Source organism: Eupeodes corollae, chromosome 1, assembly GCF_945859685.1.
Source record: "Eupeodes corollae chromosome 1, idEupCoro1.1, whole genome shotgun sequence".
In the NCBI taxonomy this organism is placed as follows: domain Eukaryota; kingdom Metazoa; phylum Arthropoda; class Insecta; order Diptera; family Syrphidae; genus Eupeodes; species Eupeodes corollae.
Genome location: NC_079147.1, coordinates 187645694 through 187671539, shown reverse-complemented (window position 1 = coordinate 187671539; position 25846 = coordinate 187645694). Strand labels below are relative to the sequence as shown.

General features: G+C 31.9%; 2 protein-coding genes across 11 annotated transcripts in view; both read left to right on the top strand.

The window, feature by feature from the left end:
- LOC129938783 (sodium/hydrogen exchanger 6) overlaps positions 1-24245 on the top strand; it is a 57448-nt gene extending 33203 nt beyond the window's left edge. The window contains exons 2-15 of one of the 10 annotated variants that reach the window (XM_056046549.1): positions 282-406; positions 3154-3348; positions 3418-3707; positions 3773-3914; positions 4656-4964; positions 5031-5142; positions 5218-5371; positions 7637-7688; positions 8104-8136; positions 8438-8497; positions 9043-9146; positions 13894-14002; positions 14282-14413; positions 23749-24245. In XM_056046549.1, coding sequence (XP_055902524.1) covers positions 282-406; positions 3154-3348; positions 3418-3707; positions 3773-3914; positions 4656-4964; positions 5031-5142; positions 5218-5371; positions 7637-7688; positions 8104-8136; positions 8438-8497; positions 9043-9146; positions 13894-14002; positions 14282-14413; positions 23749-23826 — 1895 coding nt within the window. In that variant the 3' untranslated portion in view covers positions 23827-24245. Of the gene's footprint in view, positions 1-281; positions 407-3153; positions 3349-3417; positions 3708-3772; positions 3915-4655; positions 4965-5030; positions 5143-5217; positions 5372-7636; positions 7689-8103; positions 8137-8437; positions 8498-9024; positions 9147-13893; positions 14003-14281; positions 14414-15257; positions 18138-18366; positions 18986-19139; positions 19534-23748 lie in introns of those variants that run through there. The other 9 variants (XM_056046533.1, XM_056046560.1, XM_056046568.1 and 6 more) reach the window with 9 other exon arrangements.
- The window catches only part of LOC129938910 (uncharacterized), a 406682-nt gene that overhangs the window by 372684 nt on the left and 8152 nt on the right, over positions 1-25846 (top strand). The window lies entirely within an intron of this gene.

Genomic DNA, 25846 nt, shown 5'->3' with positions numbered 1-25846 from the left:
TTTAAATTATATTTATATGAAGTAAACACAAAACAACCAAACCATGTTTAGAATGTTAATAATACATTGTTGAACTCGTACGAGTTTCGTTTATTCAGAATTATTTGCCTTCCTCAACTCAATGAATGCCCTTGTAATGAATGTATTTTATTATATTTTTATAACTACCCATGTGTGTAGTGTATGTCTATGTTATTAAAGTAAACGCACGAACATTATGAACTAAGAAAATTAATAAAGATTGTTTTATACCTACATTTATATTAATTTATATTCTGCAGGCCTTATTGTTGGAGCTGTTATACGCTATGCTGGCTCATCAACTCCACTTATTCATCTTGCTGTTGAACCAGAGGGAAATCCAAAATTCAACCAATCCCTACCCCCGGACACATTATGGTTGCAGGTAAACTTTCATTTTAAAATAATTCTTCATTTAATTTTATTTCAACTTGAATATTTATGAATTGACTAATTTTGAATTTGTACTTCAAGTAAATTCTAATTTTAAAACATTGCAAGGACGAAAAATGGCCCAGAGACAGTTTTTTTTTTTGTTTGTTTTAAGTATTAAACCTAACCTAACCTAACCTGGTAATTAAGTAGAACTGCTTAGTGCCTTAGTCAGTGGTTAGAAATTCCTCAAGTCGTACATTCGAATTTGCCCATATCATTGACTCTGACATTACACGGTCACAGAAAGTAATCAACACGTTGACTCGAAAATGTGTGTCAAACAACTTGAGCGTCATTGTACTCGTCAAGTTGACGTTGGTTGAACTGGCACCCTTGGGACGCCATTTTTAAGTAATATAGACTCAACGCTTTGACCGTCTAATAGTAGCTTTAGAATAAAGCTTAAAACTGGAACCATTATTATATAAAAACAATTAAAACACACAATTTGAAACTTTGTGCATCTAAGACTCAATCACATTTTAAACCAATCGGTCAATATGACAACAAGGGTAGTCAATATAACAACAAGGGGAGTCAATATAACAACTGCTGTAGTCAATATCATTATAACGGAAGTCAATAGGACAACTGCGGTAGTCAATGGGCAAGTTCAAACGACATAAGGGACCTGAAAGTAAGGCAATTGCCTTCCAATTAACGTAACTTTATTATAAAGTTGACTGGAAAGTTAGTTAAGAAAAATCTCCCTAACTATCAAGTCAAGACATGACGATTGATTATGTTTTTTCATTCAACTGAAAGCTGAACTTTAATACTCTATGATTTATTTATTTTCTGCACAACTTCATTTAATGCTTTCTGTAAAAAAGTTCCTTGTAAATTTGGAAAAGAAATAAGTAGGATATATTTCTTTACAATACAAAATACAAATCGTGATGGAATTGTAGCTTGCTTAGGGAGTGTTTTGTAAACAATAATGATTTGAGTAGTTTTTGTACTAGAAGTTTGTGAAGAAAAGTTCTGAATTTCAAATAATTTATGACACTTGAAAAACTAACTAGTTGACTTCGTCAATATTTACGTTAAAAAAATGAAGTTGACTGCAAATGTCCCTTATGTTGTCTGCATCTGCTCATTATATCAATTTTTTTGAAAACCAGATGGTCAACATAATAGTTTTATTGTATTGTCTACCAAAATTGACTATCGAAAATTGTTCTATTGAAAAAAAAGGGTTAAGGTAGTCAAAACCCCATTTTGCCAAATTTCAAATTCACTATGGACTATTGTTGATAGAAAAACTTTTTTTTATCTGTATCATATTTTCTTGTTCGAGCCATTCATAGACTTTGATTCCTGGAATGTTTTCGAGTTTTTTAAGATGCCTGAGAATTTGTTTCTTGTGTGGCATAGTTCTGGGCAGTGGCATACGAATTTTACAGTGTCTTCTTGTACTTCTTTATCACCGCAGACTTTGCACATGTCATTGCTGGAAAGCCGTATTTTCTTCTTATGGTAACATGTGACATGTTGTTATGCTTACAAGCAGTCATAAAGATTATTTTGTCTAGATGCACAATCGAACGAGATTTTGTTTTGTCGAATTTGCGTCATAGTTCCCGGCCGTGACACAAGCTTCAAGGCATTTTCATCTCACATTCGTTTTTAGAGTATCTTGTTACCAATCATGCATTTTACTTCCCAGAATTCAGTGTTGTACCTATCGTCGACAGGTCATCAGCTCTCTCATTCCCAGGTACATCCATAACCTTTTAGCCAGTGGAGTGCACTTCTTCGTCTTCGAACCGTACTTATGGATATTGACGACTCAAATATGTGTGGCAAATTGTCCACCCATTGGTTTTTATCAGGAAAGATAATACTAAAAGGTCAGACAGTGTGTCATGTAGTCGGTGTTTGCATTGTTCCTTATGAACTACTGTGGCTTGGTTAAACTGTTCATTAATAGTGAGTAGGAATTTAACTGTATCAGTAGATATACATAATCGGCATAAGCTACTAATTTAACTCTACTGTATTCAAGTTTGGTAAGGATTTAATTCATGACCAGTAGTGAAATACTTTTGGACTTCAATCTCTATACCACCTTGTTCCCTTTTGATCTGCCTATTTTTAAATATATTGGGCTTTTTTTGATTGCACTGCTTTGTACGTTATTGAAACCCCAGTTTATATTTCCTTTATCATGAAGTGTTCCTTCCATTGTTTTCACCACGCAGTATAAGGCCGTTTCTACACTTTTGCCTTTGGAATAGGCATTTTGTTTAGGCGATACAATTTCTGGCCTGATATTGCTGTGGCTGTATATTTCTTCTTGAAGTCTCTAAAATGTTTTGAGAATAAACGACTTCAGACTTATGGGTATGTATTGTGTGGCATTTGTGTCACTGAGTTTACCCGCTTTAATTATTCAATCTACTCTGACCCACATTTAGGGACGTATTCTCTTATAAGCCTGTTGTAGAATATTTAAGGTCTAGGAACAAGTAACTTGATGAATAGTTAGTATAATTGTCCTTGCAAGAATGATACCAACCATAGTCAGTACACCCAAAGTCTTACATAAAGAAATCCTCTAAGAGTGTTTATTTTGTCATGAAGAAGTCCCTTAAATATTAAAACTTCAAAACTATCCATGTAACCAGATAATTAGTTTTTGAAATTGTTTTTGTTCAGTCCAAATTAAAACTTAAACTCTATTCCGTTTTATAGTTCCCAGGAAAATTGTCACCAAATACCACCGACAAAGACCCCATTCAAAATAAAACATATGCCTATGTTTTCCGAAGTCAAGTCTACCAAGTGGCAGAAAACGAAATCGATCTTAAAGCAACATTTGATCCTGAAATATTCTTTAACATTATTTTGCCACCAATAATCTTTCATGCTGGTTACAGTCTCAAAAAGGTATTATTTATTAATATTTTCTATGATCCATAAAAATGTATTTTCTATAATTTTGTTTTTTGTTTTCAGAAATATTTCTTCCGAAATTTAGGAGCAATTTTAACATATGCCATATTGGGCACAGCATTATCAGCGTTCCTAATCGGCGCCATTATGTACGGCTGTGTGAAGCTGATGCCGGAATATCTGAGCAGCAGTTTTACATTCCTGGACACGCTGTATTTTGGAGCGCTGATATCACCAACTGATCCACTAACAATTTTAGCAATTTTCCATGATTTGCATGTGGATGTGAATTTATATGCTTTGGTATTTGGAGAATCTGTATTAAATGATGCTGTAGCTATTGTTTTGAGTGGGTAAGTTAATTGACTTATAATATTTGTGAACATGTTCGGTGTTTAATGAAGTTCTTTTTTTTAAGGGCAATTCAAAACTACGGCGAACATTATTCGAAGACTGGAGAATTTGAAACAAATGCCTTCTTTATGGCCTTGAGTGACTTCTTTTGTATATTTATGCTATCATTGTTGATTGGAGCTACAATGGGATGTTTTACGGCATTGATATCCTTTTTAAACTTATTACTAACTAATACCACCTACGACAAAGTTTTACATTTTGACACTAAGATTAAACCGACAATTTTGCTACGGGCATCTGAAAAAGTTTGATTCCAGACATAAAATTCAAACAGGAACCATTGAAAATTATTCATTTCATTGGGCACGTCCAGCCGACATAAGGGTCTTGAAAGTAAGGCAATATTCTAAATTCTGATTGGACAGCTGCAAAAAATTGCCTTCCAACTAAGGCAACTTTATTGGAAAGTTAATCAAGAAAAATCTCCCTAACTATCAAGTCAAGTCAACTTATGTCAAAATAACAATTGATCATGTTTTTTAATTCAACTAAAAGCTGAACTTTATACTCAATGATTTATTTATTTTTTGCACAACTTCATTTAATGCTTTCTGTAAAAATGTTACTTGTAAATTTGGAAAAGAAGTAAGTAATATTTTTTAAAATACAAAATAAAAAATCGTGATAGTCTTGCAGCTTGACTGACGAGTGTTTTGTAGAAAATAATGATTTTGGTAGTTTTTTTACTATGAACTTAAAGTAGTGGTTTGTGAAGTAAAGTTCTGAATTTGAAAATCATCACGAAACTAACTAGTTGTCTTGGTCAAAATTTACGTTCAAAGAATGAAGTTGACTGCAAATGAAGTCCCTTATGTTATCTGAACTTGCCAATTTATATTCTTGTTCTTCATTTTTGTTAATATTTTCCTTAACTCCCCTAACACTTGACTAAGTTCACCAGAGTCCGCGACTTTCCCCTCCTAGAAGCAGCCCTATTTGTGCTTATGTCATACAGTACGTTCCTTATTGCTGAGGCTTCAGAATTAACTGGAGTTGTTGCAGTATTGTTTTGTGGAATTTGTCAAGCTCATTACACGTACAATAATCTATCGGAAGATTCTCGTGTGCGAACGAAAGAAATATTCGAATTGCTTAACTTTTTAGCAGAGAATTTCATCTTTTCGTACATTGGAGTTTCGATGTTCACGTTTCCAAAACATCATTTTGATCCAGTGTTTATAATAACTGGATTTGTAAGTACTTTTTTGTGGGCCCTAAACAATATAAATATGTATTAAAATTATTTGTTTTCCTTATAGGTATGTGCTGCTATTGGACGTGCAGTTAATATTTATCCTTTGTCATGGTTGTTAAATTTAAATCGAAGACCTAAAATTTCATCAAATTTCCAACATATGTTATTCTTTGCTGGTAAGTTAACAGTTTGAGCTTAAGTTAATTTATATATTTACTTATTTTTAAATATATTTTTTGTTTTAATTCAAGGTCTTCGTGGAGCAATGTCATTTGCATTGGCAATTAGAAATACAGTTTCAGAAGCCCGTCAAACAATGTTAACAGCAACATCACTTATTGTTATATTTACAGTGATAATTCAAGGTGGAGCATCGAATTTCCTACTCAATTGGCTGAAAATACCGTAAGTGATGTATTTTTTTCAACGACATCAAAAAGACTAAACCTTGTGTTCCCAAGAGCTCTAAAACCTTAATTTCGGCATCTAATTTGGTGATTTGCTCTGCTCCCCAAAGTTTTATGGTGCAAAATTGAAGTAAAAGATATTTATGGGTCTTGCATTTGGCACAGATTATGTGTATCTTATTGCAAACCCTCTGAGATTTATATTTATATGCCCTTGTACCGAAATTCAATTTTCCATATTGAAATGGGACCGATAGGGTATCGGGATACTTTTATTTTATGTCAAGGGCTGTCATTGTCCTATCTCTCTTCTTTGGAACCTAGTAGTGACCGAACTATTAACAATGTCAGAAAAGGATGGGTTCAAAATGATTGTATTTGAGAACGATGTTGCCATAGCGGTATGTGAAAAGCATCTCAAAATACTGAAGGAACCACTATAAACTGCTTTAAACAAGCTCATTACCTGGGCAGATAGGTGTGGACTTGTCATCAATTTCACAGGGCCGAACTTGTCATCTTTACTAGGAAATATAAAATGCGCTTAAATTTTCTGATAAAAAAATACTTAGGTCTAATCTTGTATAAAAAATTAAGTTGGTAACTTAATAATCAAGAAAGTTAACAAAGCCACTGTAGCCCTATTCTCTTGTAAAATTTTCATTGGTAATAAATGGGGTCTACAATCCCATATTTCACTCTGGCTATACATCTCGGTCATAAGGCCGATACTTATTTATGGAGTAGCAGTATAGTGGACTGCGCTAGACACAGCAACAAACCGCGACACACTCAGCAAAGTCCAACGAATAGCTTGCTTATGTATGAGTGGAGTGCTCCTTTCTATGCCCTCTGCCCCACCCCTTCTGCAACACATGATGTTCTGTTCTATCTAATACCGATTGCTATTTTAAGAAAACAATGGGACAGAAATTCAGCTCAAAACCTCCTGACATTGAATCAATAATTAAATGTCCCAATCCCTTATTCTTAACTCATACAGATCTTTACCTAGTAATTCGACTACATAACCCCTCACCCACAATTCAACAAAAACTTCAAGTGTCCTTGCCTTCCAAGTTCTTTTTGATTTTAACTTTCATACAGATGGATCCAAAAACCGACGCCGGGGTTGGTGGAGGTGTGTCCTCTTACGGACTAAATCTATGACTAAATTTCGTCATCCCAATCACTTTAGCGTGTTTCAGGCAGAATGTTTGGTTATCAAAAAATTTAATATCGACTACTAGTCCATTCCAGGAAATTGCAAAAGCTGACGAACTTGCAAAAAATAGAACAACTTTACCTTTGATGTTCAACAAATCGAATATCAGTATATCCCTTGCTTGTAAACTTATGCTAAAGCATGATACCATAAACAAAGAAAACCACAGATGGCCTAATATTTCCAACCAATTTAATTTGGTTAATGCTTAATGCTAAACACTCTAAGCAACTCATTTCTGTTGGTAGATTGCACATTAGCTCCGTTATAGGAGTGTTCATAAAACTAAATGGTAAGGCATTCTTTTCGATTTGGAGCTCCTACAAACGATTTTTGCAGACGCTGAATGGTTGAAGAAACAGAGGACGCAGTGTCTTACTTTCCAGAGCTAATTTAAAACGCCATCAGCTTCCGAGACCTTGTGTTAAGTTTCAGCTTTCCTTCTTGGTAGCAACCAGCATGAGTAATGGTGCCATCACTTCATCGGTGGACTGACAATTAAGCTGTTCAATAAAGTACAGTTCCCTATTCGTCCATTGTTGCAATTCTTTCTAAATCAATAATCAGGTTCTTATCTCATTATGACTTGTTCTATGTGTAAAGGTTTTTTTGAGTTATGTAATTGGTGTCAATTATATAAATTGAAATTATCTATAGACGTAGTGGAAATAATCTGCGGATGTTATTCGTTTTCGCAAAATAATCCTGACTATAAAAACTATACTAAGAAGGAATGAGAAAGAGAAAAGGAGAACGTGACTACCAAAGTAAATTATTGAAACTACAAATTTTTGAGTGGTTTTCCACAGCTGTCTTCTTTTTATCAAAAACAAATACCACGATGTGTTTTTAGTTTTATTAAATGTCGATTTTAATAATGAAATTCCACATATTCAGTGGTAGATCTGCCGATTTCCAAAATCACAAATTAAAATGCGTTGCAAATTGTAGCCAAGTCTTTATATTCCAATTTGAGAATCGCGTATTTATGATTTATTATTTTGTTTTTAATCAAATTAATATCATTTTTACTTTTAGAATCGGAGTTGATGAAGAGACTGAACAATTGAACAACTATCAAGTTCGCAGTGTAAGTATTCAAAATATAAATTTTAATTTTTTATTACTGTATACAAAATTTTGTACTTGATCTATTTATTTATTTTTTTAAACTTCCTAATACATATTTGCAAAACAAAAAATATAAAACTTTTGCTAGCACAAATACAAAAAAAAAAACGTTAAAAAATGTAGAAATCAACATTCTTGATCAAATTTAAGAACAAAATCTAAAAGTTCTTTTTGTACCTAAATTTTAATAATTGGCGTTGTGTTTATTTCTACATGCTTTATCCTTTTGCATGTAAAATTTTTAAATTTAAAATTTTTATTAACACATTTGTTAATTAAAAAAATAATTTATTTTTCGAATTCTGTTCAAAACAAAATCAAAAACAAAAATAATTAAAAAATGGTCAAAAAACCAACTTGAATGCACGCAAAAGGTTTACAACTCAATGGAAAATACGGCAGCAGCGGTATGTTTTATCATTTAACAGTATAAATCTAAATAACATAATTTGATTCTTGATATCTGTTGTGTACTTAATTCTTTTTTGTTTTTTTTTTTTTTGATTTTGTATATAAAAACATTCATTATATTTCTTTATTTGTAAATTTTAAATTTGATAATTATTATATTTTTTGGCCAAAATTTCATATCATTCTTAATTTATCCAACTATCGCTTTCTTTTAATTTTCCTTGAATTAAAAATTATGAACGAAATTTAAAAAACAATATATTGTTACTTCATTGAAAATCTCATATTTTCAAGCAGTCAATCGATACAGGACTTAATTTGGGACAATTGCCAATGTCCAGAAGACAAAGTTCTCTGGTGAGAGTTTTAATACTCCCAAGTTTGTTTTTAATTAATACTAAAAATAAAATATATTACTAAATTTAGTTTTATTACTTTGTTTCTGCATTTCCAAAAAAAAATTTAATGATTGCAAATTTTGGTACAAAAGACAATTAACAAAATGTTCCAAATTCAAAATTTCAATATAAATATATTTTTCGTTCAACATAATTTGTAAAAGAATTTTTAAAAAATCAATTTGAGAAACTTAATATCTGCTATAACTTCAATAAACACTGTTTCTGCTTTTGCATTTTGTTGGTTAGAATACTTTTTTTCAAGAAATATTATGTTACGGAATTCTGTAGTTATTCAGATTTTCGGTTTGTTAAAATTTGTTTAATTTTTCTTTCTGAGCATTTATGTACAGTGATACGATTTTTTGTATGTAAATAAATCTGCTAAATAATATCGTTTTTTTAATAACATACATACATATGTTTATACTATATATATGCTTATATAAATATTCAGCAAAGAATAGGCTTGAGAATTTAAATCAGTCTGATGGTTATTTGCAGGATGTTGATGCCGACCTAGAGGGCGGTGCTACGACGCCTGGTGGTACAAGAAAAACAAATGAGAAGGCTATATTGGCACGCATATGGGGCAATTTTGATACAAAGTAAGTACCAGGACATAGCATTAATACACAATTTTCTATAAAACCTGCTCTTAAATTGCAAAACATTGAGTTAAGTTAAAGTAAAAGAAGAAGTATCACAGCTTAGGTGCCAATGGATTAGTTACAATGTAGTTTAAAAAATGTTAAAGAAGAACGTTATAAAAGGTGTCCAATGAGAATTTTTCAACTTCAAATTGGGATTATCGAAATACTAGCGTTTTAAAGTACGCATGAGGTATATCATTTAAAGCGCACGATTTGCACTGAATTGTTAGTTAGTTAGTTAGTCATTAGCGATATTTTAAGTACGGTACTGGTATGTGGTTTATGTACTCATTTAATTATTTGACGATTAAGATGGGCCGAGAACGCAACGTATCTGGTCGTGGGTACAAAGGTTCAGGCAAGACGGCACAATGGTCAATAGACATATTCATGGACCATCAACTTCAGCAACAATGCCAGAATATGTGTCTCAAGTTCCTAATTAAATTATTCCAAATGCAAGTACATTGATAAGGAAGATTGTGATCTCCACACAATCAACAGTGCATGTAGTTTTGAAAATGAAATTAAAGCTTCATCTGTACAAAATGCAAATTGTTGAATATCTGAACACAAGAACAATGCTGGTACGTTTCAGGACAACACTTTCGCTTTGAAACATTTTTTTTTTAGAAACAAAGCTCATTTCCTTATTGGTGAATATGTTTTTAAACAAACACTTACTAACAACTCTAAAGAACGCCATCAAAAACGTTAACATTTTTTTAAAAACGACAGTTAGGTCCCTAACTTTTTTATTCAAGGTAAGACAGCCACTGCTCAAGTATATGGCCATATGATCGATAAGTTTCTGTACAACAACCGAATACAATTTTTACAAAAAGGCTAAGGACAGTTTTTCAATTTTGAAGAGAGCTCGGGATGGTTATCTTGCTAAAAGTGCCATCTAAGTGGCTTATTGTCCTCAGCATATGGAAACATAACCTTAACGCTAAACCCAGAAAAGCAACCTTATACTATAATGGTACTGCCTGAGTGTTTTGCGGAAGTGAAAATCATTTACCATCATTTTTTCCGCAATCAGACCCAAAAAGTTTTATTTTTGTTTCATTACTCCAAACAATGTGGCGAAAAATCTGTTGCCTTGTCAAAGTAATTTCCTATTACGAGTATTTTAAACAGCCAGTGCATATAGGCTGTCTGAAGAAATCTAAAGCCATGAAGTAGTTTTTTTTTTTTCAATATTTATGGTATTCCATAAGATTTTGAAAAATGTTCATAAGTTGGTAGATTTCACTTGTTTTCCTTGAATCTTAACTAAACGCTGAATCAATTATGCTAAACGTAATTTTTATTTGATAATAAAGCTGTCGTCTTAACAAGGCTACAACATTACATTTTTCAAATATATTGCTAATTGTATTTTTAAAATTTGAGCAGAGTTAAAATCGAAGATTGGAAATCAGCACCAAAAAATAACTCTAAAATGTATTTTTTTCAAGCCTATGATGTCATTAAGTTCAGGATTTTTTAAAACTAATATATGAAGACTTAAATGAAGACTTATACTTATTACTGATGAACATTTTCAAAAACTTAACTATTTAAGATACTAAAATGGTTTATATTGTATCTAGAGAAGGAATATTTGTACTTTTAAAAATCATCATACAATTTAGTGTTACGGGATATTTTTTGGTTTAACCGCGCTTTTGGTTGTCTTTAGGATTTTTAAAAGTGCGTATTTTAAACAACTGGTGTAATAGAACATTATAAGCTAAGATTTGAATTCTTGATAACACTTAATAGTTCATAAAGTATTTACGTAGGTTTGTCTATCAGTTTAATACTTTATGATCTTGAAAAAGTTGGATTATTGAAAAAGGTCCCTGACAATTTGCCCTAATGTCACTCACAATGTTCTCCTGATAAATTGTTTTCTTCCATTAAAGTATACCTCACCTCTATGCAGGTAAGGTAATCATTTAATTTCAGAGTTGAAATTGAAAGAACACACAAACACAAAAGCAATATTCACTTACTTAAGGTCCTGTGTGAACTAGGGCTTCACCCAACAATCGTCTCTATCTACCTCGGCCCCTAGCTAGATGTCTCCAGTTTGGCGCTCCAAGTTGGGTGAGGTCATTTTCCACTTCTGCGCGGCACGTGATCCGCGGTCTTCCTCTACTGCGCTGTCCTGTGGGTGCAGATTCGAAGACTTTCCGGGCCGAAGCATTGGTTTTCATGCGCTCTATGTGACTCAGCCATCTTAGTCGTTGGACTTTTACCCTTCTGGCTAAGTCTACGTCGCTGTACAGCCCGTACAACTCGTCGTTCCATCTTCTCCTCCACTCCCCTTCGATGCATACGGGACCGTAGATCACACGAAGAACTTTTCTCTCGAACCGACCCAAGGTGCTTTCATCCGATTTTGTCATAGTCCATGCTTCTGCACTGTAAAGCAGGACGGGGATGATAAGAGTCTTATATAGCAACACTTTGATCCCTCGAGAGAAGACTTTACCACTCAATTGCTTTCTTAGTCCAAAAAAACAGCGGTTAGCAAGAGTTATTCTGTGTTTGATCTCAGCGCTGGTGTTGTTTTCTGCAGTTTATAGCAGAGCCTAGGTAGACGAAGTCCTTGACTACCTCAAAGTTACGTCTGTTATGTTATCAGCATATGCTAGTAATTGAACAGACTTTTGAAAGATAGTGCCTCTAGTGTTGACGTGTGAGCTCTGCACTATTCTTTCAAGCCCGATGTTAAAAAAATCATATGACAGCGCATCACCTTGTCTAAAACCTTTTTTGACATCGAAAGGTTCTTGTAAGTTGTTATAAACCTTTATGGAGCAGCGTGAATTCTCCATGGTCAACCTGCACAAACGGACGAGTTTGGCATTAATGTCAAAACTAGACATGGCTCTATACAGCTCGTCCCAGTAGATGCTGTCATATGCGACCTTAAAATCGATGAAAAGATGGTGGGTGTCGATTTGGTGTTCTTGGGTTTTTTCCAGGATCTGCCGTAATGTGAATATTTGATCGACTGTGGATTTTCCTGGTCTAAAACCGCACTGATAAGGACCTATCAGGTTGTTGACGATGGGCTTTAGATGTCCACACATTACGGCAGAGAAGATTTTATAGGCGATGTTAAGTAGACTGATTCCTCTATACTTGGTGCAGTTAAGAGTGTCTCCTTTTTTCAGGATCGTGCAAACAATACTGAGGTTCCATTCATCGGGCATGCTTTTTTCCGACCATATCTTACAGATAAGTTGTTGCATGCTCCTAACCAACTTGTCTTCAGCTGCTGTAAAGAGCTTGGCATTCAAGCCATCCGCGGCTTTATTAGACTTCAGCTTAGATATGGCAATCTTTACTTCGTCTAATTCGGGAGGACGGGATTGTTGGCTTTCTTCGTCTATGTTGAATAGACCATCCTGTCTGACAGCGGAATTCAGTTCGTCGTCGCCGTTCTACAGTCTGCAGAAGTGGTTTTTCCAAATCCACAGCATTGACTGCGGTTGCACTATGATGTTTCCACTTTCGTCTTTGCAGCCTTCGGTTCTAGGTTTATGTACCTGTGAATTTCGTTTCACCTGTTCATAAAACTTTCGAACTTCATTCCTACTTTTAAACCTCTCAACATCTTCGACCGCACGGTTCTCATACCCTCTCTTTTTTCCTTCTGAGAAGTCGGTGTTCCTCTCGCCTCTTCTGCTCGTAGAGCTCATGAGCAGCTCTCGTCCTTTTATGCAGCGCCGTTTTGCGTGCCTGTTGTTTGGCTGCATTTGACTGCCGACATTCTTCATCAAATCAGGGGTTCCTTGTTGGTGGCTGCTTGCAATTAAAATCGCCCAGGACAATTTTAATATCGTAGCTAGGACACTGCTCATATGTTGTGTCTAAGAGCTCGAAGAACATATCTTTGGTGTTATCATCTTTCTCTCCTGTGGGGGCATTCTAATGTCGAATTTAGCCTTGGTGCGTATGGGCATGAAGCGCTCTTTGGTGCGCCTATAGCTCAAGACTTCTTGCCTAAGCGTTGTTGGTTTTCGCGGTAGCAGTCATCATAGTAAATATCACAGTCTTTCATCCTCTTTTCATAACTTCTTTACAAACTGTTCTAGCATACTGCAATCACATTGCTCTGATGTAAAGCGAGCCATTGGCTGCATTCAAACTCAGACATACAAGATATCCGGATAACTTTTTGTTAGTGGTTTACGTGTAAAAGTACAGCTGATCAAAAAAAGCTAGGATATCAAAAAAAGATATCCAAGTACATCTGGTATATTTGGGTATCTGACACAACAGCTGATTCAACATATGGTAGACTTTGAAAATTTATTTCAAAATTGTACGTTTTTTTGGAAAAAATCCGGTGAATTATTAGAATCATGCATTCATAGCTTATCAGAAACGATTTTGAACAGAATCAGTATTGTTCTACGAAAGAACAATACTGATTCTGTTAGGATTTTCAGCAAGAGCAGCTGTTAGTGTCAAGTTCCAACTCCCCGAATGTTCTTTAACTGTACAAAACAATAAAGATGTACAAGACAAAAAAAAAATTATGAATTTTAGACAAAACATAACATAAAAAACAAATGCAATAGTATACAATTTTATAGAGCTTTAATTGTTAGCTTTATATAATTTTCGTAAGAGGTATGTGTTATTTCACTCTTAAAGGAAACAATTTCGATTATTACATCCTTATTTTGTTTTTCAGATATATGAAGCCCCTTTTAACGCACTCGCGTCCAACACTGCTCGAGACCCTACCAGTTTGCTGTAATCCAGTGGCCCGTCTTCTAACAACCACAGAACAACTCACACAGGTAATTATATAAATCTAAAAAATTATTAGTTTTTAATTTATTTAAATTTTATTTATTTTGTTTTTCAATCTTTTTTCTCGAAAATCAAACTGCATGCAATCTGTGGTTTAATTTTGTTCTTAACTTTCTCATAAAATATACATAAATCATAATATACTTAACTTTTTTTTGGAAAATATTTCGACGACTTTAATATTTTGAATTAATTTCAATTCAACAAAACAATTCAAACAATAAAAACCCCATCCATCCATACCTATATAATTATGTATTATTTAGGATGGCGGTACAAGAAGATCTGACTCAGATTCCGACATTTGTATAGACGATGATGATTTCACTCGAAACGGATCGAGTAATGGTGGCGGACCAGGCGGTGCCAATGGTCCGCGCAGAAATTCGATCAATCGTGTAAGTATTCGAATTGTTTCCGATGATCGAACCAATCTTTTTGCTAGTTACAAAAATCGTGATTAAAACAAATTAAAAAAACATAAAACAAAAGAATAACCAAAAAAATACTACTACTACTATTCTGTGTAAATAAGAAAAAGGCGGGTTTTAAACGCGTTTCCACCCTCTGATAGTCAAGATATTTAAATCAAATTAAAATAAAAAGCAAAATAAATTCTGACATTATCCTCTTCTAGCTAAAATATTTCTATTTCTCACTACCAAGAAAAATAAAAAACTAAAACCTAAAACCCTCTTTAACTAAACAAATTCAATAATTTGTTTTCTTAATTTTATTTTTGTTAACTCTAATTTCTAATTCTTATGTTATTTTGCATGCCGGCAAATTTAAATTTATATATATTTATAAACAAAACTGTTTTTTTACAATTATTTTTACCAAAAAATTACTACTACTACCTACCAACATGGATTTCTTTAAATTTAAATTAAATTAAAAATAAAACTAAATTTTCTTAATCAATTTATTTATATAACAAAATTTTTGAAAAAAAAATATGAATTTTATTGTAAAATTTCTTTGTGTGTATATTTATCTTAAACAAAAAATAATAATTAACTTAAAATACAATATACTACCTATCGCTAAATTGTTATAACTATTAATTTAATTTTTGTTGTATTTTAAATATTTTATGTTTTAACACGAATTAATTCAATTTGTTTTTGTATACCAACTTTTATGTTTTTTTGATACACACAATATGGTATTTTGTTGCAAAAATATTTATTTATTTTGTTTAATTATTATAAATTATATTTGTTTTTGTTAAATTGAAAGACGAGTGCTGTTTTGAATGAAACTAACCAAATTATCGCTGATCTCAGTGTTGTTACAGATAATTTTATGTGAAGAATATAATTATTGATTATTCTATAAATTAGCAAAACAAAACACAATAACTCACCATATAAACACACTTTTTTCTATAATTAATTAAATATATATTAACACCTTATACATACATATATACAAAAATACTAAACCACATATACCTATAGACATATTATTAACACTGTTTTTTGTATTAAAAATTAATTACAAATTAGATTTTATTTTTGTTTAATTTTAGATTATTTTGTTGTATACATTTTGTTAAATAAATTGCGTTTATTCCAAAGTATTGCTTACATTATGTAGTTTTGCAAATCCACTACTTTTAACTATAGGCTGTATATAAATACTAAAATATTATATTAGCTAAAATTATTATGTTTAGTCTAATATTATTGTTGTTTAATTATTATTTGTATTATTTTAGTTTGTAAATGATAATGTGTTTGTTGTATGAGTAAAGATTGTGTTTTATTTAAAATTTGAATGTATCCTTTTTTATATCTGGAGTATTTATTCCAAAAGTCGAAAAATCCTTTTGAAATGGCGATGGGGCGGCGCGTTTATAATATATTGTTTGTTGGAATAAATATTATATTCTGAAATTTAAATTATAACATTAATATGTAGTATTAGATTTAGTTGGTCATTGAATAAATAAGTTTGAGTTAACCTTTAATAATTATAATACCTGAGGTTATTAAAAAATTATCTAACACGACGAAAACCATCTTTTCGGTATCACAAAATTAGGAGAGAAAAAGATATTGGGAGTATGAGAAATCCAAAATATAGTTTGGGTAAACTTCAACAGTTGTCTTTTCTTGGCGATAACAAATCTTTATTTCTAAAAATGTTTACCAATAGTTTAAATTATGGGTATTTTTATAGGTTAAACGAATAATTCTGTCAAAACCTCGATTCTCGCCTTTTAGCAAAATAAATATATTTTTGTGTATTGCCCTTGGAGAGGTTCAGTCAACATAAAGGACTTCATTTGCAGTCAATTGCATTCTTTGAACGTAAATCTTGACCAAGGCAATCAGTTAGTTCTTTAAGTGTCATAAATCAAACTTGAAACCTTACTTCACAAACTTCTACCTTCCGTCGATCGTGAAAAAACTACCAAAACACTCCTTAAGCAAGGGACAAGTCCATCACGACTTGCAAAAGACTTTCAGCTGTATCTTAAAAGACATTTTAAAGCAGTCGCAACTTTAAAATACCTCTTAGTAGCATTTAAGTGAGAAATCGGTATCTATAAACAATTTTCAAATTTAAGTAACTTTACTTAATGGCCTCTTACCTTTAACTTCATCCATGGCGGTGTTTAAAGGTTACTTGAAGACATTTCAAAATCTATTTTGACATATCAATTGTCATATTTTTAATGTTCAAATTTAAAATTTTTAAATTATTTTCTTTCTGCCGTTTTTCAAATATAAAATGAAAATGCACTTTAATTTAATTTCATTTAGTAATGCCTGGGCCTGATAATGAGGTTCGCGGCGGATCGTTTTCAATTCGACTCGCGTCGTATATGATTATCAAAGAATTCGATAATAAACCTTGTGCATTTTTGAAGCTTCACCTTTAGAGTTGGTCACATCTATGCTGATAAACTCTAAACTCATGTACATGACTTTAACTAATCCATTTATTTGTTTTTATTATTTTATCAAAATCTTAAAACTACATAATGTTTGTACATGTGTATGTACATATATTAAAACTAGATACAAATTCTTAAAAAACTAGCGTAAATAACCTTAAAAAAAATATCTTACTGGCCCTATGCGGGCGCTCTAAGTTAATCCATTATCTTATAAGGCCTTACCCTTACCTAATCCATTCTCTGTGCGATATGCCAAAGAGTCGCAAACGCATTTATCCCAAGGATAACACTATTTGTAAAAATGCCGGTCCAAAAGTAAAATAATTAAAAAAAAAATAATTTGCATACCATCGTCTCCTGAATAAACTAGATGTCCTAAGAGAATAGTTTATGTGTACTTAGGTTCTAATTTGAGTCTCCTAAAACTTGGCGTTTACCTTTTTTCATTTTTCCAGCTTTTAACAAAAAAGTGTTCCCTTGTATCGAGTTTTGTTATTTGTTTTGAAATTTGAGCTGTTTACAGAATTCAATCTGTCAGAAAACTGCTATCATGTATAATATGCAGTAGACATGTCTGTTTGTAAGGTTTTTTTAAAGTATAGTAAACAAAATCTTGCGTTAGTATCACATAGCCCGCAGCATCGGTTTTTAATCGCCCATGGTGGCCACTTTAATAGTTATTTAGCAAAGTTTCATGCGCATTATAAGAAACGTCAAATGATACGCAGTGATGCAGGGAGCACCTTATAATATGCTACCAATTAGTGTTTAAAAAAAAGAAATATTGAATATCTAATTATAAGTGTAACCAGCGGATATACTCGAATGAGCTGTAAATAAGATATGTTAACGCTGTAAAAAGTAGCTTAAAACATCCTAACTACCTCTACACAAAAAATCATGTCATAATATTGCTCTGTTGCGACGTGAAAGACGGTCAAACAAACAAACAAACAAGCAAACTGACTTTTCCATTCAAAATAGTATTATAGATATGGTTTCCATGGACATTTAATAAGGCATATATTTAGATAAATCAGTCCTGAATTGATAATTAAGAGGTTTCATAAATCTTCAAGTAATTTGTTTCCATTTTGCGGGTACAACATATTGCAAAAGACCAAAGGAAAAATGTGTGCCTTTTGTTTAAAAGTAGTTTTGAGTAACTTACTTTCAAGTCAGAAATAACTTTTAAATGTTGTTTTTTTTTCTCGAAAATAAAAAGATACATAAGAAATAGAATTAAAATGGATGCTTTAAAGAATTAAAAGTTTTAAGTTTTTAAATAGGAGTTCCGTTTGTCAATTCTCTTCGAAAACACTCATATTATTAATTCAATGGCCAACTTCATATACTCGTCCTTTTACCATAAATAAAATAAAACATATTTAACAGAAATAGCATAAATATAAAATTTTCTTTGTTTTATTTTTCTATTAGCTTCTAATCTCCCAACTCTCCTAAACAGAAAATATTTAAGAAAAAATAAAATAAAATGGATGTACCTAACGGAAATCCAATTACATAATATTTACTTTAGAACAAAATTATTAAATTTAAAGTAGATCTTTAAGTTATAAGTTTGCAAAAAAATGAAAGCTTTAACGCAATATTAAAACAAACCATTAAAATAGTATTTTTAATCCTTCTCATCCTAACCAACTAGAAGTTGATAAGAGTGTAATAATTGTTAGCTTTTTAACATAAATAAAACAACAACAAGATAAACTTTTTCTTGTGTTTATATGAAAACTAAAATATTTCAAACATAAAACAAATCCTGGATCTCGTCTCTCTATTTATATACATAATTACGTACTAAATAGTGTGTTGGTAAGCCAATAATAATTATTTTCATAAATAAAAGAAATCTAAACAAAACGCCATTTTATTTTTATAGTTTCAACTTTAAGTCCCACACAAGTCATCCTCGCCTTATCATAACCACTCTCTATCTCTATGGGTTTCGACTGCATTTAATTATATGTTATTATTTACATTTTTAAAAATTATTTTTTAATCATTTGCATGCAATTTTATTTGGCTTAGTACATTTTAATAATTAATAAGAGCTAAACTTTTTTTCAAATTCATTTTCTTTCTTTTTATATACATATATATATATATATTGTGTTTTGTAATTCATGTTTTTTTATTTTGTGTTTGTGTTTGTTTTTAATTTTTATATTTTATATTTTTTCATTTATTTTCAGAGTCACAAACATATGGAAAATAATCTACATTGATATTGTTTTTTTTTATTTTCATTTATTTTTTAAAAATATATGACTATGATTTTTTGAGTGAAAATATTTACCTAATTTTTAATTTAACTGAAATTGTATCCTGATTTATTGTTTTTATTTTTTAATTTTTTGATAATTATTCACTTGTTATTATCCATTGAGTGGGCAGCTTGTTTGTTTAAACAAAAATTGAATTTACCTTCTTTTTTTAAATATAAACAAATATAAATAAATTTAGTCCTACTTATTATGAGCACCCTTTTATTATTACATTAATATAGAACTACTATTCTACTACTTTTTGTGATTTTATCTTGTAATTTAATTTAATAAAATTTATCAATTTAATTGTATAGAAAATAATACTGGTTATCTTTTTTTTTGTATTGTTCCTTGATTTTCGAGAGATTCTCGAACGTTATCATAGCTAATAACATTAGAAATTTGAAACATAAAAAAAATCTAATCCAAAAAAACATTTGTTTTTTCCTCTTTTCCTGTTTATATTTTCTTAAAACCTGAGTTATGTAATCTGAAATAATCAAACTTATTTTTAACCATATCCCATCTCATGGTTCATCTCACCGAACAGTTTAACAAATCTTTACACAGTTTTGGAGAAAGTAAGATTATTGCACTGCACTTGATATTTCTAAAGCATTCGATAGAGTTTGGCATAAAGCCAGGGGTCTGATTATGAGGTTCGCGGCAGATCGTTTTCAATTCGACCTTTCAAATTTGACTCGCGTCGTATTTCCTTATTTAACGAATTCGCGGTGAAGCGAAAATAGTCCTTTCTATATTCCAGTAATTTGACACTTTTGATTCTACTATATTTCGATGGAGGAGCATGAACTGTACGTTCTAAGGTGTGTAACACTGTTTTCATCGATTTACCTTTACAGTAGGCATGTTGAGACGAAGACAGAAGTCTTGTATCAATAGTTGCCCTTAAATGGATATCAATCAATTTTTCCAAGGTCTTTAGAAGGAATGATGATAGACTTATTGGTTGTAGATCTTTAGGATTGACTTACGAGCATTTACCTGCTTTGGGTATAAAAACAACTTAAACTTCTCCCCATGCTGGTAAAAATTGCCTCAAGAATTGGTGCAATTATGTCAGAAATCTTTTGTAGTTCGGCTGGTATTATTCCATCTGGTCCTGTAGATTATAATGGTTTGAAGCTGTTGAGAGCCCATTGTAGCTTGTCCCTTGTGATCAGACCTTGTGGGTATGTTGTATTGGGACTTGAACGTATATAACTATTGCAAGTTTCGGTAAGAGAACTACCATGAAAATGAGTATCCAATAGTAAGTTCAGCGATTCATTACTTGAATTTGTCCAGGAGCCGTCTGCATTTTTCAAGCAGCTTGGCTTCGCTGGACTAGCTGAAAGAATTTTCCGTAACCTAGACGCTTCAGAAGTTTCTTCTATCGTGCCACAGAAAGATCGCCAAAAAGATCGCTTAGATTTCCTTAGTGCTTTCTTGTAAATTCTTATTAATTCTTTGTAAGAGTCCAAGTGAGAGGCTAGTCTTGCGGCTTTGGCTCAGTTTCCTGCTTTCTTTGCTGAGCGAGTTAAGCTTTAAGGCCCACCATTGTGGTTTTCTTTTAGCCTTTCATATTCGTTTTCAGACTTACATTCATCTTCTTCGGATGTGGAACTGCAACTACAAAATATGTAAAGCTCATCAAATTCCGACCTACACAGAAGTGTACAATGTGGAATAAGAACCCAAGTGGAATATAATGCTTTGAAACCCCAATGCTATCTTGTATCGTTGATACAAAGAAATACACCCTCTTAAACATCTCCATACTCTCGGTATTTGCATCACCAACCACCTCTTGCGGAACGATCACATACGCGATGTCGCCAAAAATGCCGCAATATGTTTGGTGTTTTCTGAAACGATTCAAGCAATTTTACTCAGGCTACTATCTATAAAATATGTACGTGTTGTACAGATATTAGTTCTTTAGCCGTTCTACGCGATGTTCAGGAATTCACGAATTAATCTTATGCTCCATTCGCCCTTTTCTCTCGAAAGTCGTACCACTTTTTTACAGCGTCTCGGCACCACCACCGTAGAGAGTAGAACTGGTAGAATTATGTAAAGTTTTGTATAACTTGCACTTTGTCCTTCGAGAAAGGAACCCATTTGTTTGGTCTTGGCGGTACATTAGAGTCATTTTCCTTCGGATTTCGACTAAGGTGTAGTTCCTTGAAATAACTGCTACCAACAATGAGGGCTTGTGAATACTTATAGAACAGTTAGTTTGGATCGGGTGGCATAGCTGGATCAATTTTTTTCGGGATTCCAATTTGGGCTTTAAATTCGATTAAAAGATGGTGGGCCTTTTCTAGAATTTGGTCTGAAGCCACACTAGTACGTGCTGATCATAGTGTTGCAGAAAGGTTTAAGATGCTCACAAAGTACGTTTGATATAATCTTATAAGTAATTTTTCCAGGAGAGTTTCTTTTCTTTAGGTATTCAGGCTCCGAACCTCCACTTTTGCATGCACATAGATGTAAGATGTGTGCCTTGCGCCAATTAGCACGGGCTCGATTTGGCAGGTTCGACCATCTGAAGATCGCCAGGTTGTTGTGTGTATACTTCGACTGGGAAGCAACCTAGTCCTACTTACATATAACCCTAATCCGCCAAAGCTATTTTCCTTGCTGACTTTAGCATTGAAGTCACCAAGCACGACTTTGACCTTGTACTCCTGACAATTTCCTTCCAGAAGGTTCTAAACTCCTCAGCTTTCTCATTAGAAGCGTGTGCATGGTTATATTAGGCTGCTGTTTTGGAAGGTAGCCATGTTAGGCTTAAAATTGATGACCTTCAATCTGACTGCATTCTTTAATGACAACTACTGTTATAAATGTCGCAATCTTTTTATGTAGTTATTTCTAATCCTGTATAAATCGTTTCTTCTGAGTCGCAGTAATCTTTACGTTTTACTGCAAGCGGGCAGTATTATGTTTTTGAGTAGCACCTTGTGTATAGAGTGTTCTTACATTCCAGGTGCATATTCGTATATCGTAGTCGATTTTCCTTTCGGGTCTATTTTAAAAGGGTGCTTTACGCGCATTTCTACATTTGTGTTTTTTTTTTTGTACTGTGGCCAGGTGGTTAACCCAAAGTACCAACCTCCAATCTGCAGAGTCATAAGTTCGGTGTTGCAATTTCGGTCAAACACCCACACTTACAAGCTTAGCAAGCTATGACAAAAAGCTTAGACCAGGTATCCAGTGGTTACCAACTGATGCTCCCAGTTCCTGCAACATCCAACTACAACAATTATATATGTATGTAACCTGCCTGAAACAGTTTAATGGAAATCAATTAAAGGGTTAATTTTAGTCTATATATCAAATTGAAATTGACATTGGACAGGCTAAGACGACACGAAGGGCTAAGGGGCTGGTCCCTTACTGGCGTGTTGCTTTTCAATTAATTGGGATTTCCATTACTGTCAACGACCCAAATAGAGCTCTCAAATTTCCAGCTATAACTGTCTTTAAAATTGTATTAGTACTAGATAAAAAACCTGGAAACAGGTGAATTTTGTATTTTGACAGATCTTACATCTAAAATAAATTGATTTCTTTTGCCTATGGAAAATCTCATTTCTATAGCTATGTACCTCCTCAGAAGCCACGCTATGCATTAGAATTATTTCAAAAAAATCGCCATAAGTTAAAAACCTACTCTTATTGTTTTAAGATTTATTTCTTAGTTTAATTCAACCTCTTCCCTTGGGTACATTTATTTTATTTTTTATTTAACAATATGAATGACTTCAGTTGCAAAAATACAAAACTTAAATTCACCTCTTTGCAGTATAAATAGGAGAATAGCTTCAAAGCTTTGACAGTTTTTGATGATTTTATTTTAACTGTTCAAAACTATTTTAATCTTTAGAATAATTTAAAATTGATATTTAAGTAATAATTAAATTTTTAAATATATGTATATGTATTTTTCGCTTTTTCATATGATTTCTTCACATTCTTTTATTTCGTTATATTTTTAATTTATTTATTATTTAAAATTTCAACATTCTACTAAGTTTGTTCAAAAAACATACCTTCAACACATTTCACCACAACCTTAAATACATTCATCATAAAAACTACTTAAGACAAATTTTGACTAAAAACTTATCTTAACAACAAATTGACAAGCCGAACCCACACCACTACTTTCACTTCATTTTCGAAAACAAACAAATTAAATTAAATTAATTAACCAAAAAAATAAATAAATAAATATTTAACAAAATAAATTTAAAAATTTATGTGCGTCCATTAATTGTTTCTTCTCTTTTTTTCTATTCTCTCTTTGGTTGGTTACAAAAAAAAATATATAACTAAATTTAATTACAAAAACAACAAAAATAATTTAAACAATTCAAAACAATTAACTCATTAAAATTTGTATTTTTATTTTTATTTATTCATCTTTATAAAAATATACATAAAAAAAACTTTATAAATGGAAAAATAAATTTGTAAACAATTAAAAACAATAAACATACATGAACAAAAATAATAACGAAAGATGGAAATATTGGAGCATGTCCAAAGTCCAGTATCGACGCGTATTAGACTTTTAGGCTTTTACGGCAAGAATTTATAGAAGAATTTTTATTAAAACAAAATTTTATATAATAATATTTAACTAAAATTTACATGCATTATTGTATTTGAATAAAAATTTAAAAAAATTAAACTAAAACAACTAAATGATAATTAAATAAAATCCAAAGTAATTTAAAAAAAATAAGAAACAAAAATGTTAATAATTTTCTTATATTGCTTGATAGAGATACAGAACATTTTTGAATAAACCATTTATTTATTTCCATTGTGTATTTGTGAAAGGATTTAATCCAAGATGAAATGTTTTAAACTTATTATATGTACGAGTATACTTTTATCTAAGTCATTTTCAATTTATATATTTCATATTTTTGATTTGTTGATCGTGTGTAATAAATACACAACAAAACCATAATAACTAATACAATTCTAAAAAAATAACTAAACATTAAATTTGTTCAAAAATTATAGTTTTCTTTTCTATATAAATAAACACATACCATACAAAAACAATAAAACATGTATACAAATAATTTGTTTGTACAGAAATATTAAAAATATATAAATATTAATTATTATTATATTAATGTAGGTATCAGAATTATTATTAATTTATAAAATTATTTATAAGAATTTGATTAAATTTATTTTATGATGATGATAAACACATACATAGATAAAATGGTGGTAAAATATTAATGATAAATATTTTATGAATTAAAAAAAATATTGTTTGTGTTTTTTTACTGAAGAAATCTCAGGAAAGAAGAGATTTGGACACAAACAAATCTTAAATTCCAATTTTATATACTGGGACCTCACTTCTAGACACGTTTTCAAAACGAGACATTCAGTCTTCTCTTTAAAGATCTCAAAGTCCTTATCAACGTTGTGTGCCGAAAATAGCTTACAGCTCAACATTAGAAAATTCCAGACAATGTTTTTTTTCACAATAACGCAAACAGCTCCCTGTCATTTGTCATGTTTCCGATCATATTAATCTCCTTATCCCAAAAAAACTCTGGTAAGTTGCTTAGGTAGCCTCGTGTCACTTATTCAAATGTAGTCTTTTGTACATATCTAAGGTGTAAGTCCACTGTGTAGTTTGGAGAGCATGATGGTAACTTTAAAACTCTTTTCAAAAAGTATCGTTGTAGCTTATCCATTCATCAAAAGTTCCAAAACCCCAGACTTGTTCACTATAAGTTTGAATAGCTCTGCATACTGCCAAAAAGAGTTTCCATTTTGAACTGAGGTTGATATTCTGCTTACTCAAAAAACAATGCCATGTCACGTTAATACTGTTCTTTGCTGCTGCAATTTCTTTTCTCTACATGCTTAAAAAAGTTTATCTTTGGAGTGAGCAGAACACCAAGATATGTGTACTGAGGTAGTATCCGAATTTCTTCTCCGTTGAAAATCCACTTTTCACTATTTGATAGCCTGCCACCATTTCGGAAGGCCAAAATTTCCGATTTTGAGAGATTCATTTCGAGATTCCAATTGGCGCAGTACTCTTCAAAACATTCTATCATGCATTGCAAAACCTCCATATCCTCTGCTAAGATCACCATGTCGTCAGCATACAGCAACAACCTTATATTGAAACTCTCAATATTAAGACCTCCTTTAATAATCGCATGTAGATCATTTATATATAAAGCAAAAAGTAAAGGTGATAAAAAGTATCCTTGTTTCAACCCATATAGTGTTTCGAAGTACTCCGATAACTCCCTTCCTGTCCACACTGCTGATTGAGTATCAGAGTATATGCACTCTAGCAGGTTTACAAATTTAGTTAAGACTCCCATTTCGCGTACTCTTGAGCATTAATAGTTGTCTGGAGATTTTATCAAAAGCCGCCTTTAAGTCCACGAAAAAAGCATAGACTTTCTTTCTTTCAGCCAGCTTAATGTGTACAATAGACGCCAAGTTATAGATATTATCCACTGTAGAATATTTCTTTCTAAAGCCAGCCTGATATTCTGTTAATATATTATTTTGTTCCACCCAATTGTACAACCTTTCATTAAGGACTCCCATCCTGATTTTTGCTT